Source organism: Rhamphochromis longiceps, linkage group LG8 (assembly GCF_057381845.1).
Source record: "Rhamphochromis longiceps isolate RC_006_pf linkage group LG8, R_longiceps_female_GT1.1, whole genome shotgun sequence".
Taxonomy (NCBI): Eukaryota; Metazoa; Chordata; class Actinopteri; order Cichliformes; family Cichlidae; genus Rhamphochromis; species Rhamphochromis longiceps.
This window is the reverse complement of record NC_140564.1, coordinates 22,823,349-22,838,188: the sequence shown is the minus strand read 5'-3', so window position 1 is coordinate 22,838,188 and position 14,840 is coordinate 22,823,349. Positions and strand designations below refer to the sequence as shown.

At 39.0% G+C, this 14,840-nt stretch overlaps 1 protein-coding gene across 1 annotated transcript; it reads right to left on the bottom strand.

Annotated features, from left to right (window-relative positions):
* Window positions 1–12,407: 12,407 nt before the first annotated feature.
* LOC146663685 (large ribosomal subunit protein eL19) lies at window positions 12,408–14,613 on the bottom strand. The gene is made up of 6 exons (XM_085416522.1): window positions 14,565–14,613; window positions 13,481–13,587; window positions 13,269–13,391; window positions 12,948–13,068; window positions 12,742–12,852; window positions 12,408–12,652 (listed from the first exon to the last, which is right to left on the bottom strand). The coding sequence occupies exons 1-6, from the start codon at window positions 14,567–14,569 to the stop codon at window positions 12,526–12,528; spliced, it is 594 nt and encodes a 197-aa protein (XP_085272648.1). The 5' UTR covers window positions 14,570–14,613; the 3' UTR covers window positions 12,408–12,525.
* Between the last annotated feature and the right edge of the window lie 227 nt (window positions 14,614–14,840).

Here is a 14,840-nt window from a genome sequence, read left to right as displayed (position 1 = left end):
GCGAGGATATTAACATATGAATCTGTGGAAGGTTTGCACCATGAAATTATCACTTCAGTTTATGAATTACACATTTTAACAGCCCACCTTGTGGATGTAGTTCAGCCAGTCAGCTCAAGTGGTGCACATATATTATGTAAAACTTACACAGAGTGGTTTCTTGAGCTGGGGATCAAGTGCTGAGCATCACTGGCAGCGTAGCACAAAAACAAAGTGGCCAAAGTGCTCACACCTATATTCCCTTAAAAAACAAAGTTTCTGGAAAGCTCTATGTACAGAACTGTGAAAAAGTAAGTACACCCCATGATCCATGATTCAGTAGCTTGTAGAACCACCTTTAGCAGCAATAATGTAAAGTAGTTGTTTTCTGTATGACTTCATCAGTCTCTCACTTTGCTGTAGAGGAATTTTGGCCCGCTCGTCTTTGCAGCATTGCTGCAGTTCATTGAGATGTATGGAGATGTGTTCATGCACAGCACCGCAGCATTTCAGTTGGGTTAATGTCTGGACTTTGACTGGGCCATTGCACTGCCTTGGTTCTGTTGTAGATTTGCTTGTTTGCTTAGGATCATTGTCCCATTGCGTGACGTAATTTGCTTCAGTTGTCCAGCACATGGCTTCGCATTTGATTCTGTAAATACTTTGGTATACAGAGGAAATCCAGTGATCGGAAAGTGCCCAGGTCACGTAGCTAGAAAACCAACCCAAATCATCACCCCTCCACCACCGTATTTGACAGTTGATAGTGGCCAGTAGTGGCCAGAAATCTCCACTTTGGTCTCGTCTGTCTAAAGGATGTTGTTCCTGAGGTATTGCTGTTTGTTAAGATGCAGCTTTGCAAACTTGATCCATGCTTCCATGTTTTTCAGAAAGAAGAGGATTACTCCTGACAGCAGTTCTAAATGAGCTATACTTTTTCGGTCTTCTTCTAATTCTGTCTTGAACTTTAATATTTAACATGCTAACTCAGGCCTGTAGAGACTGAGGTGTAGCTCTTTTTTTTCTTCTGAGCATTGTACTCTTTGACCTTGGGATGAATTTGTTGGGAATTCTTTTTTAGAGGGTGCAAGACACTTGCTGATGATCGGTTAATCATAGACATTTGATTAGGAGGGTCTGGCTGTTACCCTCTTAATTCCTATGGAAGCAGTAAAGGTGTACTTAATGTTTCATATAACTGCACAGAGTTTTGCATTAGACTATTTACAAAGTATCCACTGAGCAAACGCAACATGTATGTTTGCAACTAGTAGGAGTAACTTGTTTTTGACTGTTATCAGCTTTAGACTAGGATGTAGGATTCATTTGTTTATTGAAAATTCTCTTAGAAGACATTGGAACCTCCTTCACATAAACCTTTTTAACAGTTTACAGACAGCAAAAAGAGTTAGCTTACTGTATGAACCTTTAAATTAGTGTGTAAAACGCCTTCACAAACAGTGGCTTACGTTACAATTTGATCACTATTTATACTCACTCATGCACTGTTGTTACAAGCAGGGATGGGTACCGGACCGGTGCCATCAGTAACCAGACCGAAAAGCAGCGTACATTTCAGTGCTTTATTTCGGTGGGGTTTTTTTCCTGAGCTGTGATACACTTTAGATTCTAGCCAATCATTTTACGTTTCCGAAGATAGTAGGCGGGCCCAGGTACGTACGTTCTTTTAGAGCAGAGCTACAGATTAAAAATGACGAAAAAGGCGAAGCGGTCAAAAGTCTGGCTGTACTTCACAGCAAAAGATGCAAACTCAGCAGCCTGCAACAAGTGCTTTCGTGTATAATTTACGTTGAGTAGGCTCACCACGTTATTACATTAATGCATGTAAGGTGAACTAGCAAACATCATCATAGCTACATGCAGCTGTCTTCTTGTTTGATGGCAGATACTCCCTTCACCCTGGCCAAAAAGGCTAAAATGACCAAAGAAAAAGTGGAAAACAGCTAAACATGAGAGGTTTTTGGACAAAGTTTGTTTTTTCCATTGTTTAAGCACTGCTTCCAACCAAGAGTGATACCATATATGCCCTATAGCTGGAGAAAAGGCTAACATTGATATCTTTTTACAAAAAAACAGCTGAACATGAGAGGTTTTTGGACCAATTTTGTGTTCTCCATTCTTTAAGCACCGGTTTGAGCACCATTTAAGCACTGGCACCGTTTCAAAAGTACCGATTTGGCACCGGTATCGGATAAAACTAAACGATACCCATCCCTAGTTACAAATGATGGTATCTCTTGGATTTGGCTTTGCTAGGAATACAGTGTGCACCAAGTTCTGAGAAATTTCCATTTAAACATCTGCAACTGCAAAGTTGGTGATCTTTATGTTTTCTGATAGCTTGCCATTAAAAGCAGTGTGCTTGTAGTTATGTGAATAACAAAATAGGCTGCAGAATATAGCAATTTTAAATAAAAGGAGAACTATCCTTGGTTTAAGCATGTGCTTAAATCTCATCCTTTATCATATAGCAAAACTTCTTGTTCTCAAAGAAGTACACAAAATAAAAATATGTACAGCAGTCTTACAAATCATTAAAAATGTAATAACAGCATGTCTGTCGTGTGTGTTATGTTTCTCTCCTCCTGTCTGTCATATGCAGTCAACACCCCATTGTTAAAATCGTGTTTACATTCAGACCCACAGCCAACTGCACCATTAAAAATGGAGAAGGTACACGGAGGCTGCATGTTTAATGCATGGTCTCATCTCCTGGTACTGAGGCTACCTCCGCTTTTTCAGGATGCTGCTTGCACAAACACACTTTTAGTGACAGGAATGAGCATCACATGGCAAAGTCCTGAGGTAAAAGATGGCACAATGAGTTCAAGAGCTTTAAGTCTAGTGGAAAGTCTCGGAGTAGATCTCAGAGGTTGAACAGGACAGACAACGTAGGCCTGGGGGGTGACACATGAAAGCTGTCTTTGAAGCACGCTACACTGGGAATGGTAGATTTAAGGAATCACATATGCCCCTTTGCCTCTATTGACGAACTATTTCAGGGAGGCCCTGGGTGATTTACTCGTTATTCTAGTACATAATAAAAAGGAGATCAAGCAAGTTTTATGTATGAGGAATTGATTAAGCATTAAACCAGCGCACTGTGAACAGTTTCCATAATGGTCCACGGCATATAATCCCGAAATGACCGCCTACCAGCCCCTCACAGCCAGACTACAGGAATGATTATATTTATAGTTACATCGTTTAAATGTAATGATAATAAGGAATGCATAAGCTGTTTAAACTAAAAGAATTTACTATTGAAAAAGTATTTTCTGGTTGTAGGTGTGGCTACCTATCTCCCCCAGTCCTGTGAGCTGGGGTAAATATCTACGCCGGATGCCGGTTTGTGTTCCAGATGGCTGTTTCTTTGCCTATGACAGATGTTTCTCTGAATTAAGCCCATGGCACCAAATGAAAACACAACACTGTGTTCCACTCTTGCAGATCCACCCCACCTCCACACCTGCTCTCAGGCTCTTGCTCCACACTGTCACTCCACAGCTGCATGGTGTAAGAGGATTAAACTCCACAGCACTTCACCCAATGCACTCTTTAATCAGAGATCACAATCTCTTTTTTTCTCTCCCTCTCTTACCTCTCTGTGTTTAGCCTTCAGGCTGTAATGTAGCTTTGATATGACTGATGGCTTCATGACTTGTATGGAAAAGGAAAATCTTGGGAGGTCAAGCAGGACATGAGGACATGGATTGGAAGGACAGTGTTTTTATTTATCAATTTCTTTTGATCAAAAAGGTTATATTCCAACACTACAGCAGCAGCTCTGCATTAGTTACTCATTCATTTAAAATTGAGTTTCCATCTCCATAATCACTGTGTAAACACACTTTTTGTCACTTAAGTGTCCTGTTTTCCCAGTTACTTATTTCTATCCAGTTACAAAATTCTGCATTTATTTAACCATTGACATTCTGCCGTATAACATAACTATCAAAAAGCAAAAAGTGTCTCAGTGTAATCATATTTATCCCAAATCTAAAAAGGCAGGCTATTCAGTAAATTTAGAAAGTTTGACATTTAAACCAACAGAGTGGTGCCTTGAAATAAAAACCTTTTTAAATACATATTTCTGCACAACTACATTGGAGGAAATAATTATTTGATCTCCTACCAAATTTGTTTAGTCACTTACATTTTAATAGATACAGAAAATCAACTACAAATCCAGAAAAAACGCATTTCATAAAAGTTATGAATTGAATTGTGTGTCATTGAGTGAAATAAGTATTTAATAGTCCATTAAAGGGAAACTACCATAAGAAAATAGAGACTCACAAATTCAGGAGGGAATCAAATCATTATTTCCCCTCACTGTATGACCTAAAACAAAACTAGATTTTAACATAGATAGACAAAGGGAAACCAGTTAAACCAAAAAATATACTTTCATTCATTTATTTGGGAAAATATTTCAAAACATTGATTTTATTCTTCTTTGCATATTTATTTTGTTATTAGTAGAAACATGGCCTACTTTTAAAATCATGGAAAAAAAATTTTTTAATTTCTTGATATAATTTAAAATAAATTGTTCCTGTAATTATGACAGCTCAGATGCAGTAAATGCTGAAAGCATCTCTTTTGGTCTCAACAACAACGACTTGGACAGGAAGCGGCGTTCTTTCTCCTTACAGTCCTGCACAAACACCGTTGTTGATTAGTGTTCCTGTGATTGTGAACTCATAAACATGAACATTAACCAATGTGAGAAAGAAACTCAGGTGTTTCTATGTGTTCCTTTGTGACATCCCAGACTGTTATACCGCTCACTCTTGGCGTGTTCTTTGTTGGTCGACCACTTCTGTGGAGAATCAATGCATTGAATTTCTGCATTTCAGTCTGTCTGACTGTGAACTGACAGAGATCGAACTTTTTAGAGAACAAAATAAAAAAATTTCTGGAGATGGTTCTGTAAAGCCAACAACCCTTTTTCTGAAGACTAACTTGTGTTAAAGTAGGATTTTTGTTTTTTCCATGTTTATGCAGCAAACTTTCATCCACCACTAAAAACTTAATTTTTATTTAATTTTACACTATTTATTCAAACAGTCATAAAGACATGGTAAAAAAAATAAAGGACATCCTCTGTTGAATTTCAAGTTTTTACCACCATGTCTTAAAATATAATAAATAAAATAATCTTAAAATTAAGTAAAATTAAGTAAATAGAGCTGCCAATAAACAACAAGACGTGACATACTACATTTATTTATTTAACAAATTGTGAGCCAAAAGGCTGAAACAGTATATGAAAAGCTAAGTACTTTCTCCAAAAGTGGAGATTTTTGTCTATAATGCATAGAACCATGTTTGGAGTAAACCAAATGCAGCGTATCAGCACAAACACCTTCACCAACTGTGAAGCACGGTGGTGGAGGGGTCATGATTTGGGTTTGTTCTGGAGCCATAAGACCTGGGCACCTTGCAGTCACTGAATTGAACATGAATTCCTCTGTATATCCTAGAGTCAGATGTGAGACCATCTGTCTGACAACTAAAGTTTGGCCAAAATTGGGTCATGCAACAGGACAATCATCCCAATCACAGCATCAAACCTACAGCAGAAATCCATAAATGAACACCAGCAATCTGATATGGTTTCCGAAAGAGACTCAGGCACAGGCCAGGGTATTCCTTTAAGCGAAGAACAGTGCGTTTATTCACAGTGAACACAATCACCAAGTGGCTATGTACAACGTGCAGGGGAAACGGGTCCGGGTCGCCAGGGTCCGTGGGAAACAGGGTTAGGGGAAAAGGTGCTCCACACTTTCTGTACAAAAGCTCCTCCTCAGTCACTCCTCTCAGAATCCGGTTCCAAAAACGATCTAAACACAAAAGGTCGGGTTAGCGGGATAATAACAAAGGGCTTTCAAGATACAGGTTGGCAGATACACAAGTTTGACTGACGCTGATAGTTCAACGATCCAGCGAAGACTAGTGCAGACTCGCCATCTTAAGTAGTGCAGTAATCAGCTGGGATCAGCGGCCGGTGCGCTGATGAGAGCAGGTGTGTGGGCCAGCAGCGGGAGCCCGCAATGAGCGTCGCCGCGGCGAGAGAGAGAGAGAGAGAGAGAGCAAACAAACCACAAACATATTGCCTAATAGAGGGTCGACCAGCGGGGCACAGGGACCATGACACAAACCTCAATGACCGGAAGGAATGTTGTAACAAAAAGTGGGCCAAAAGACTGAAGACTGAAAGACCAAAGGCCAAAGACTGAAAAAGTCATGCAGACAGGGTGCAACCCCCCACACACACACCTTTTTTTTTCTTTTCTTTTTTTACATTGAATGTAATTTGATTACATTGCTTGAATTCTCTAAACTGGAGTCAAGAGTTGACAGATGTATTAGGTTACCAGGTGCTACTTCTTCCTCTTCACTGTGTCTATATTTCGCTACTACTAAATTTATATTATATCACAAAGTGAAGCACTGACATTGTTGATTTACAGTTTTGCCTAAGCTGTCTGTTGTGGGTTTCAAGGGCTGGATTAGAGTAGAAACTGTTTCTTTTATGTATTTATTTATTTAGTTTTTGATTAATTAACTGTTGCTCTGTAATTTTATATGTTGTTCGTAGCTATTAAAGGTTTCCAAGGCATATGAATCTTTTATGTGATAAAACATGTCAGAGTTTGGTTTTAACCAGTTGCTGTGCTTTGCTTGCAGCACTAAGACTTAAGAGCCTTTTGATCTAAGATGTTTCCTGCAGTCTTGTCATCTCAGCTGGACAGCTGTAATGTTTCTCTCAGCCAAACATGAGTGCGTTGCCACAGGTCCTCTTTATACCTCAAGTCCTAACCTCAGCCCTCTCTGCCTTTAAATGTTTTCCTAATCCAGCATGCTCTGAAATCTTAAAAGCATACTTCAAAATCCATTAAGTCACTGAGAAAAGGATTTGAAATCCACAGGACAAGTTTTCTTTGTGCTTTCTCTCTCCATGCTCTCACACACAGTGCATTTGTGCATCTGAAAATATAAATTTTTTATCTACTCCGCCTCAGCGCTTTCCTGTGCCTATATATATATATAGCATTCTGTAACGTTTGTCTGGATCTATACTTTCATCTGAAAATATAGACCCAGAAAAACGTCACACAAACATCTATTGTTTACGTTACAACAGGCTTATTACAGTCAAACCCTCAGTTTATTGCTATTCCCACAAAAGATGCTGTAAAATGTTCGGTCCTGCTACAAATAGGATAGAAAAATTGATTCCATTCAGTTTAATGTGTGTCACAGACTTTGGGGTGTGTAGCGTCACAGAGCAGGGATGAGAGGATAAGTGGGACTGCTCTGTTTTGTTAATGATGCTTTGCTTGCTATCTGTTGCAGCTTTATCCCTCTCCTTATCCAAGTCAAAAACTCTGTTATGACAAACAGAAAGACGAAAAAGGAGAAGCTATTCAGCAGGCTGAAGAATCAGCTATACGGGGAAAGAGCTGGAGATAGGGCTAGCCTTACCTGGTATGTGTTTGGAAAGCTTCTAAGAAACAAGAGGACAGGAATGACAAATAAGGATCTAGTGAGAGGGCAAAGCAGGAATGCCGGGGGAAAAGCTAACTAGATTCAAAACATAAAAGACTCAGAACTCTCTGACTTTCATCAGTCATCACTTCCAAACAAACTCTTTCCTGAACTGCAGTCATCACTTTCAAATGAATGACTAAGCTGTGCTCACTTCCATCAGTTGACATGTTCTCTAATGACTGAAACCGATTTTCTCCAGCATTCAGATTTATAAAATTTACTTTACTAATATTCCCCGGCTGGTGTTTTCTGAGTCAGCTTGTTTTGCGTTCTTATGTTTTTTCTTCTTCTTTTTCTAATGAGTCCATCTGGCCCTCCAGCTCATGAACACAAACGATTTTCATACTTGGAAAAACTTGCTCAAAAATTATTTTGATGCCTTAGGTTTTTTCTGTGTGTGAATCTCATCATTTGACCTTTTCTGCAGCAAACCTTATTCGCTCATCTGAGCCAGTGTTGTCGCTGGCCTGTTGTTCACCTCATGATTTTAACCAGTTCCCACTTCAAAGACTTCTTTTCTTCCCATCCTCAATTGCGTTTATTTCTAAAGTGGAACACGTAACATATGTTTCTTCTGTAGATACTGTATCTCCTCTGGGGGCTCCAGGTACATATTGCTAAATGGGTTTAGGGCAGCAACAAATCCCTGTTAACAGTTTTGTGTTTTTAACTAAACAGCGAATTCATTAAATTGTACAGATTTCTTTTCCAAATGTGAGAAGATGAATCATCTGAACACTCAGCAGAAAACAGTTCCATTTTGCATTTTAATCAGTTATTGATAAATGACTTTATCTGACTCATTTATCATCAAATGAAGCTTTGAGTTTACTGCAGCTCAGATTCATTTTCCTCAGTTTTGCTATTAAGCTCTGTTTTCACTTAACCTGTCCATGTTTTTTCCAGATTATAATTGACAATTATATTTGTGCCTGATTGAGTCCTAAGAAGAGACTGACTCCTAAGGGCTAGTGAGGAGCTGCAGGGAAATGACATACAAGCATACACTCAGTGACCACTTTATTAGGTATACTTTGTTATGCTAGTCTAAGGTTGGACCCATTTTTGTCATCAGAATTGCCTTAAATCTCAAAGGAATAGATTCAACAAGGTACTACAAATATTCCTTAGAGACTTTGGTTCATGTTGAATTGATAGCAATAACAAAATATCCCTCGCACCATTATACCAACAGTAGCCTGACCTGTTGATATAAGGCAGGATGGAGCCATGCTTTCACGTAGGACAGGAAACATTTTTCCATTCTTCTGCTGTCCGATCTTGTAGCCTCAGTTTCCTGTTCTTAGCTAACAAGAGTGACAACCGGTGCAATCCTCTGCTGCTGTAGCCCATCAGCTTCAAAGTCATAGTTATAACCACTGCTTATTTAACTTACTGTCACCTTCCTATCAGTTTAATGCAGTCTAGCCTTAATTCTCCTCAACAAGGCTTTTCTCCCCAAAGAAGTGCAGCTCACTGGATATTTTCTCATTCTTGGACCATTCACTGTAAACCCTAGATATGGTTATTTGGGGGAAATCCCAGCAGAAAAGCAGTTTCTGAAATAACATCCTGATCCTTGGTTTGAACTTCAGCAGGTTGTGCTTCAAAAAGATTAGCCGATTAGATATTTGCATCAACAAGCATTTGAACAGCTGTACCTAAAAACATGGCCGGTGAGTGTATAACATAATGTATATGTTTTTCTTGTAGACTAGCATTTTACTTTAATCCAGGTTTTCCACAAGATAAGAAACATACAAGGAATAAAAACAGAGAAGAAGAGTGTAAGTGTGGCACAAAGAACTAAGAAAAGGGCAGCTAATGGTTTTGTCACAACAGCAGTGGTGTCAGTTAACACCACTGAGATTTCTCTCTCATATTTGAATCTAATTTCTTATCAAATTACAGACTGCAGCCTACAGTCTGCTTGATATGATGTACCCTGACCTCTAACTGGACACCTGAGAACCCAGTCTCCGTATGTAATCCCACACTGTGCTTCACAGAGCAAGAAAACCAATAGATTAGTTAGAAGGCAAATAGAGGACATTCTCAGGTTAAAACAACTACAGTGTTCAAGGTGAGTCAGATGTCAGAGCAGTAAAATTATATAAAAGTTTTAGTAAAACTTTTCTTGCACACAAATTAAATACAGCCACTATTTTTAAAGATAAGCATGCTGGCGTTCCTGTTTCTGAAAACTGAAGAAAATGAATCATGATCTCTCCGTTGTTTGCAGGTCTGCCCTTGGTCTGATTGCGCCTAAGACATTTGGAAGTGTTTGATTAGAGCGGTCATGGATTGGAGTCTTCACACAGAAATAATTTTGAGGAGACATAAGCTGTCATATATCTGGTGTAAACGAAACAACAGAACACTTGTGATGATGCCGGCTGGCACACACCAAAAAATTCAAGGCAAACTTTTCAACCTGCTCTTTTCAGGAGCAGCATTTGACTGCTTTCTAGTAGTACTGCTAATTTGTGCACACAGGATCCCAGTAGATCATCAGCACAATCACTCTCGTCATATTATATTGCAATTTCTTTGATTCCTGGTGCATTTTGACATTGAGCTTTGTCTGGATGTCACTAAATGAGTGTGCGGCAGTGTGAAAGCGTAAAAGAGCAACCCCTGGTGTTAAGAAGACAGGCCTGAGGCGTATCTGTATAAGATCAGAGCGACTGCCTGTCTGATTGATTTATATCAGTGAGCACTGTTACAGTAATCCCTCCTATCAGTCAGCGAACGAGAATGAGAGAATTAGAGCTCCTGAATTCTTCCCTCGTGCTTTGTGTCTCTGTCAGTCTATAAACCAGAGTGATTAGGTAATAGAGTCCACTGAACATGTGGGAAGAGAAAATAAAAAATAATGTTGAAAAGGATTAAAAAGACGATGACTCGAACATTTTATATGTGACAGTGTTAATGTGTGGACTAACAGTCATTGTCTTTGTGATACAGAGGCTGACCGACAGTTTAGTATGCAGCAAAGAAGAGAACCAGTCCCACAGACGGTGGAAAGAGGGTAATCAAACAGGCGAAAGCAAAGTAATTCGTTTAGTCGTTAGATAACTGTTTTTATATTTTAAAATAATCTTACTTTAATCACTTTCATCTCCTCACTTCATTTGTTATGAAAGCCCTCCTGAACTCTTGAGTGTGCTCCATTTGTTTTGCCTGGGTTGAAGGCCAACTGTAATAAAGAGTGCTGCTTGGTTTCAGCTCATATTCCTCTCCTTATCTAATCCCATTAAGGCTCACGCTTCAGGAAATAGGAGTGCCTCCTGGTAATGAAGAAATACATTAACGGAGCTGCAAAATGGCTGTACAAAGGCGGTTTTCTCCTTCAGTAATCCCTGCGACATATTCCTGCAGAGCTCCCGTTTATTTATAAAGATCGTTTTGACTGTGCGGAGCAATTTGGTAATGACCGCATACAGCTGAAGTGCATTTTAAGCGAAAGTGTTGTGCATAACACTGCTTTGTGAGAAAATTAAACCAGGATATCAAGGTAAGCAAGTGAGTTATGCTGTATAAAAACCTTAATTCCAGCTACTCAAGGCCTTTGAAACCCAGACTGTAGATGTGAGGGCTCTTCACTGCCAGCTTCAAAAGCTTGAGTGTCCCATTGTTTATGCATGACTGTCAGTCACAGACATAGCAGCTTAAGAATAAGGAGGAGGTGGCAGAAAATTGTAAGTGACGAGTTTACATTCCAATAAAGTGTATAGGGATTATTTTTTGTTTTCCAGATTGCTGTATTTAAAATGATCTGAAATGCTGAGTGTGCTTTGGATAGTAAAAACTCCCCTTTCTCTCATGCACACACACTTGCACAGCACAGCAGCAGCCTGTCTGTCCCAGTTACCACAGGATGCATCTGTACACTTCAGTCACACCTTCTTCTGCATGCATGAAAAATGAAATCCTTCAAGGCTCAAGCAAGAAATAAGTGGATGTCTGGAGTGTCAGTAGCACAGGTTTAATGGGGCTAACGGTGGTTGTCTGAGCTTCTGCTACTTTGGTGCCTGCTTTCAGGAAAAACGAAGCAGGAAAATAATTTAAAATAAGAAGCTTTTACGGAGCAGACCATTGAGCATTTAATAATGCATGAGTTGCTTTACAAAGTTAATAGATTTTGTTATAGAATTACAGCCAGTTAATGTGAACACATTCCTTACAGGCCATCTTCAGAAAAATCCAGTATGGTGAGAGCTTCCTGTTACGTAACACTGCTCCTCACTATCAGCAGAGTCTGCATGGCATCCAACCCAAGCTTCAGATGCCCATACTCTAAGGATGAATATGACTTGAGAACATTTGCCTCAGCAAGGAAGTTACTATTTATAAATGTTCCCTTATAAAATATGTAATTTAACAGCAGCTAAATTGTTGCTACCTCTACCTTCCTAAAAATGCACAAATGCTTGCAGTGCTTTTGCTGAATGAACACAAATTCAACTGTAAGCTATATGTGGAAAAAGTGGAAGATCTTTGTTTGTTGTTACCAAGTTGCTTATCTACCATTTTTAATAATACCTTTGAGGAATACTGTGCTGTGTGATCAAGTTGCTGATTGAAAATGACTTTTTTTTTTTTCCAGTTCTCTTTCTAGTTTAATTTCCTCTGGCTAAAATGAGTAGACGTAGATGTATTTGGCACTCTGCTGCCACCTTTTGTAGTGTTCAGAGCATTACCTCAGAAGCATAGTTTGCTGTCTTTTCATAGCCATATTACAATATATATATGGCCATGTTAAAAGAAGAAAAGGGCTTCTCTCACCTCTGTTTATTCAGGTATATATAAATCATAATCAAAATGAAATATTTTCCAAAGTACTCTTTTCATGTCAAATCATTTTTAATATCAAGGCAAGAACATTACTGATGATATTTTCTCTTATCCACATTTATTCACAACCAAAAGCTGATCCTCACAAGATTTGAATACATTTTAGATTCACTTTTTTGTAGTTTCCTCCTCCTTTGATAAGTTCTTGATGATCTCTTCTTTCTTGGCCTGGAGACGCTCTTCTCTGCGTTTGCGGGCTTCTCTTGTCTTTGTGCGCCGGGCCTCGGCTTGGTCACTGCAGGACAGAAACAAATTAATTTCAGTGTATAAATGTTGCTGCGCTTGGAGTGAAATAATACAAGAAAAGAAGAAGTGGAAACGTACGCCAGGAGCTTCTTGCGAGCCTTGTCAGCCTTTAATTTGTGGATGTGCTCCATAAGGATGCGTTTGTTTTTGAAGACATTACCCTTCACTCTTAGGTAGAGACTGTGGTACCTAGAAGACACAAAACATTACTCATCTATCAATGAAACTGACATAAAACCTTATTCATGATCAGTGAGTACATCAGTGATGACATTCACTCTTACATGTGCCTGTCAATTTTTTTGGACTCCCTGTAGCGACGAAGAAGACGTCGCAGAATTCTCATGCGCCGCATCCATGACAACTTCTCCGGCATACGAGCATTGGCCGTGCCCTTTCTCTTACCTGGAAAGAAAATTATATTACTGAAATAAAACTCTTATCTTACTCCAAGTTCATACTGAAACCACCACTACTTGCAGTTTCTATAAGCAGTCCTTAACATGTACACACCGCTTGATTTTATTTTCCCAAATACGCAATTATTAGCCACATTATTAGTGAAAGCAAATTTGGGGAAAGATAACAATAACCTAACTACTCACCATAACCCGTGTGACGTCCCTTGCGGCGTGCCAGTGTGTTCTTGCGGCAGCGTGCACGGGAATGAACAGTCACAGGTTTTCTGATGATCAGTCCATCCTTTACCAGTTTTCGTATCTGCTGGCCTGTAGCCCAAATAAAATTCATTTAAATAAAAGCGTAAATTTAAGGAGCCCAGAGCCTACTACATAAATCCACAAAGGAAACAACTCACGAGAGTTTGCGTTGGCAATCTCGTTGGTCTCGTTGGGGTCCAGCCACACTTTCTTTTTACCACAGCGCAAGACACTGGAGGCCAAGCGCTTCTGGAGCCTGAGCATGCTGGGAGAGCAAAATCATTATATAAGCACTGTTGGAAATAGTTTTTATTAAACTAAATTAAAAACAAACAAACAAAAACCCCAATATTACAGCAAGAAGAAGCGTATCATTTGATTTAGTTTAATCTAGTTTAGTCCAGTGAGGATATAATTTAGTAATAGAAATTATAATTCTATTACTAATTCACCCTGGCAGTTACAGAAAACATACATGAAAAAAATATGTTACATTCTACGTTTCTGTAGTACAATCTTATTTGTTAGGATGGAATAAACTTTGCCTACCCATCACCATTCAATTAAAAAGCACCCTCGATTGTGTTCATAAGCCATTTTTACTTCATACCTAATTTTTTATGCCTATACAAGAAGGTGTGACCTTGACCAGTTGAGCGCCTAACGCCAATATATCATTTAAATTATTTTCTTCGAGTGTCATAAACTAACTGTTACATAAATGGACAAATCAGCTACTGAACTCCCATTTGAGTGTTTTTTGATGAAAGGCTGTAAAAGATTGAAACGTCATTTGCTGACTTTTAGATGTGCAGTAAACTTGTTTGTTTACTGGTTGGTTTTCCACTTGGGAGAAGAAGACTGTAGCCCAAGTACCAAAACACATGACAACAAGTAACACCTCTACCTTGCCGAGATAATTGACTTTCATTATTAAATCCGTTTTATTTCACTCAATCCATTCGTCAGCTTGTTGAAAAAAAGTCAAAACACTGCAGTCTTTACAGCTGATGCCTGGCTCAGTAGACGGGCTGTCTTCTAACATGTTGTGACATGTCTCACTATATTAGCACGGTTTGCTTACCAACAAAGGCCATCAACGCATTCTGGTAGAAATGAGCGAATTCACTCAAAGTCATCTAGACAGTTCTCCCCGCTGTTTTAAATAAAAGGAATCTCTAACACTTCCTGCACTCTGCTTGGAAATGAAAAGCTTAATTAAATTTCAAATATACAGCTTACCTCATGGCTGCTGCTAGCTTGATAGAAACGAAGGAAATAGAATGTTTGTGACACTACCATTATAGCCATTGCCATGGGTGAGACAACTGTGGCTGTAATATATAGAAATGTAAATACAGCCAATGTTTATGAAGTGACAGAATAGTTAAATAATTAACTAATAATTAATACCAAATAATTAATAATCTTAATCTTTTGGCTTTGGTTTACTGCGTCTTAAAATAAGCCACAATAACCCTATTGATGTAGCACAGTGGTACGGTCCGATAAAATGCT

Excerpts from the sequence above, each read along its gene's own strand:
- LOC146663685 (XM_085416522.1), bottom strand. Across the intron at positions 13,069-13,268 it reads GGGACGTCACACGGGTTATG|GTAAGAGAAAGGGCACGGCC; the intron begins GTGAGTAGTTAG and ends TTTTCTTTCCAG. Across the intron at positions 12,653-12,741 it reads GCTCGCAAGAAGCTCCTGGC|TGACCAAGCCGAGGCCCGGC; the intron begins GTACGTTTCCAC and ends TCTGTCCTGCAG.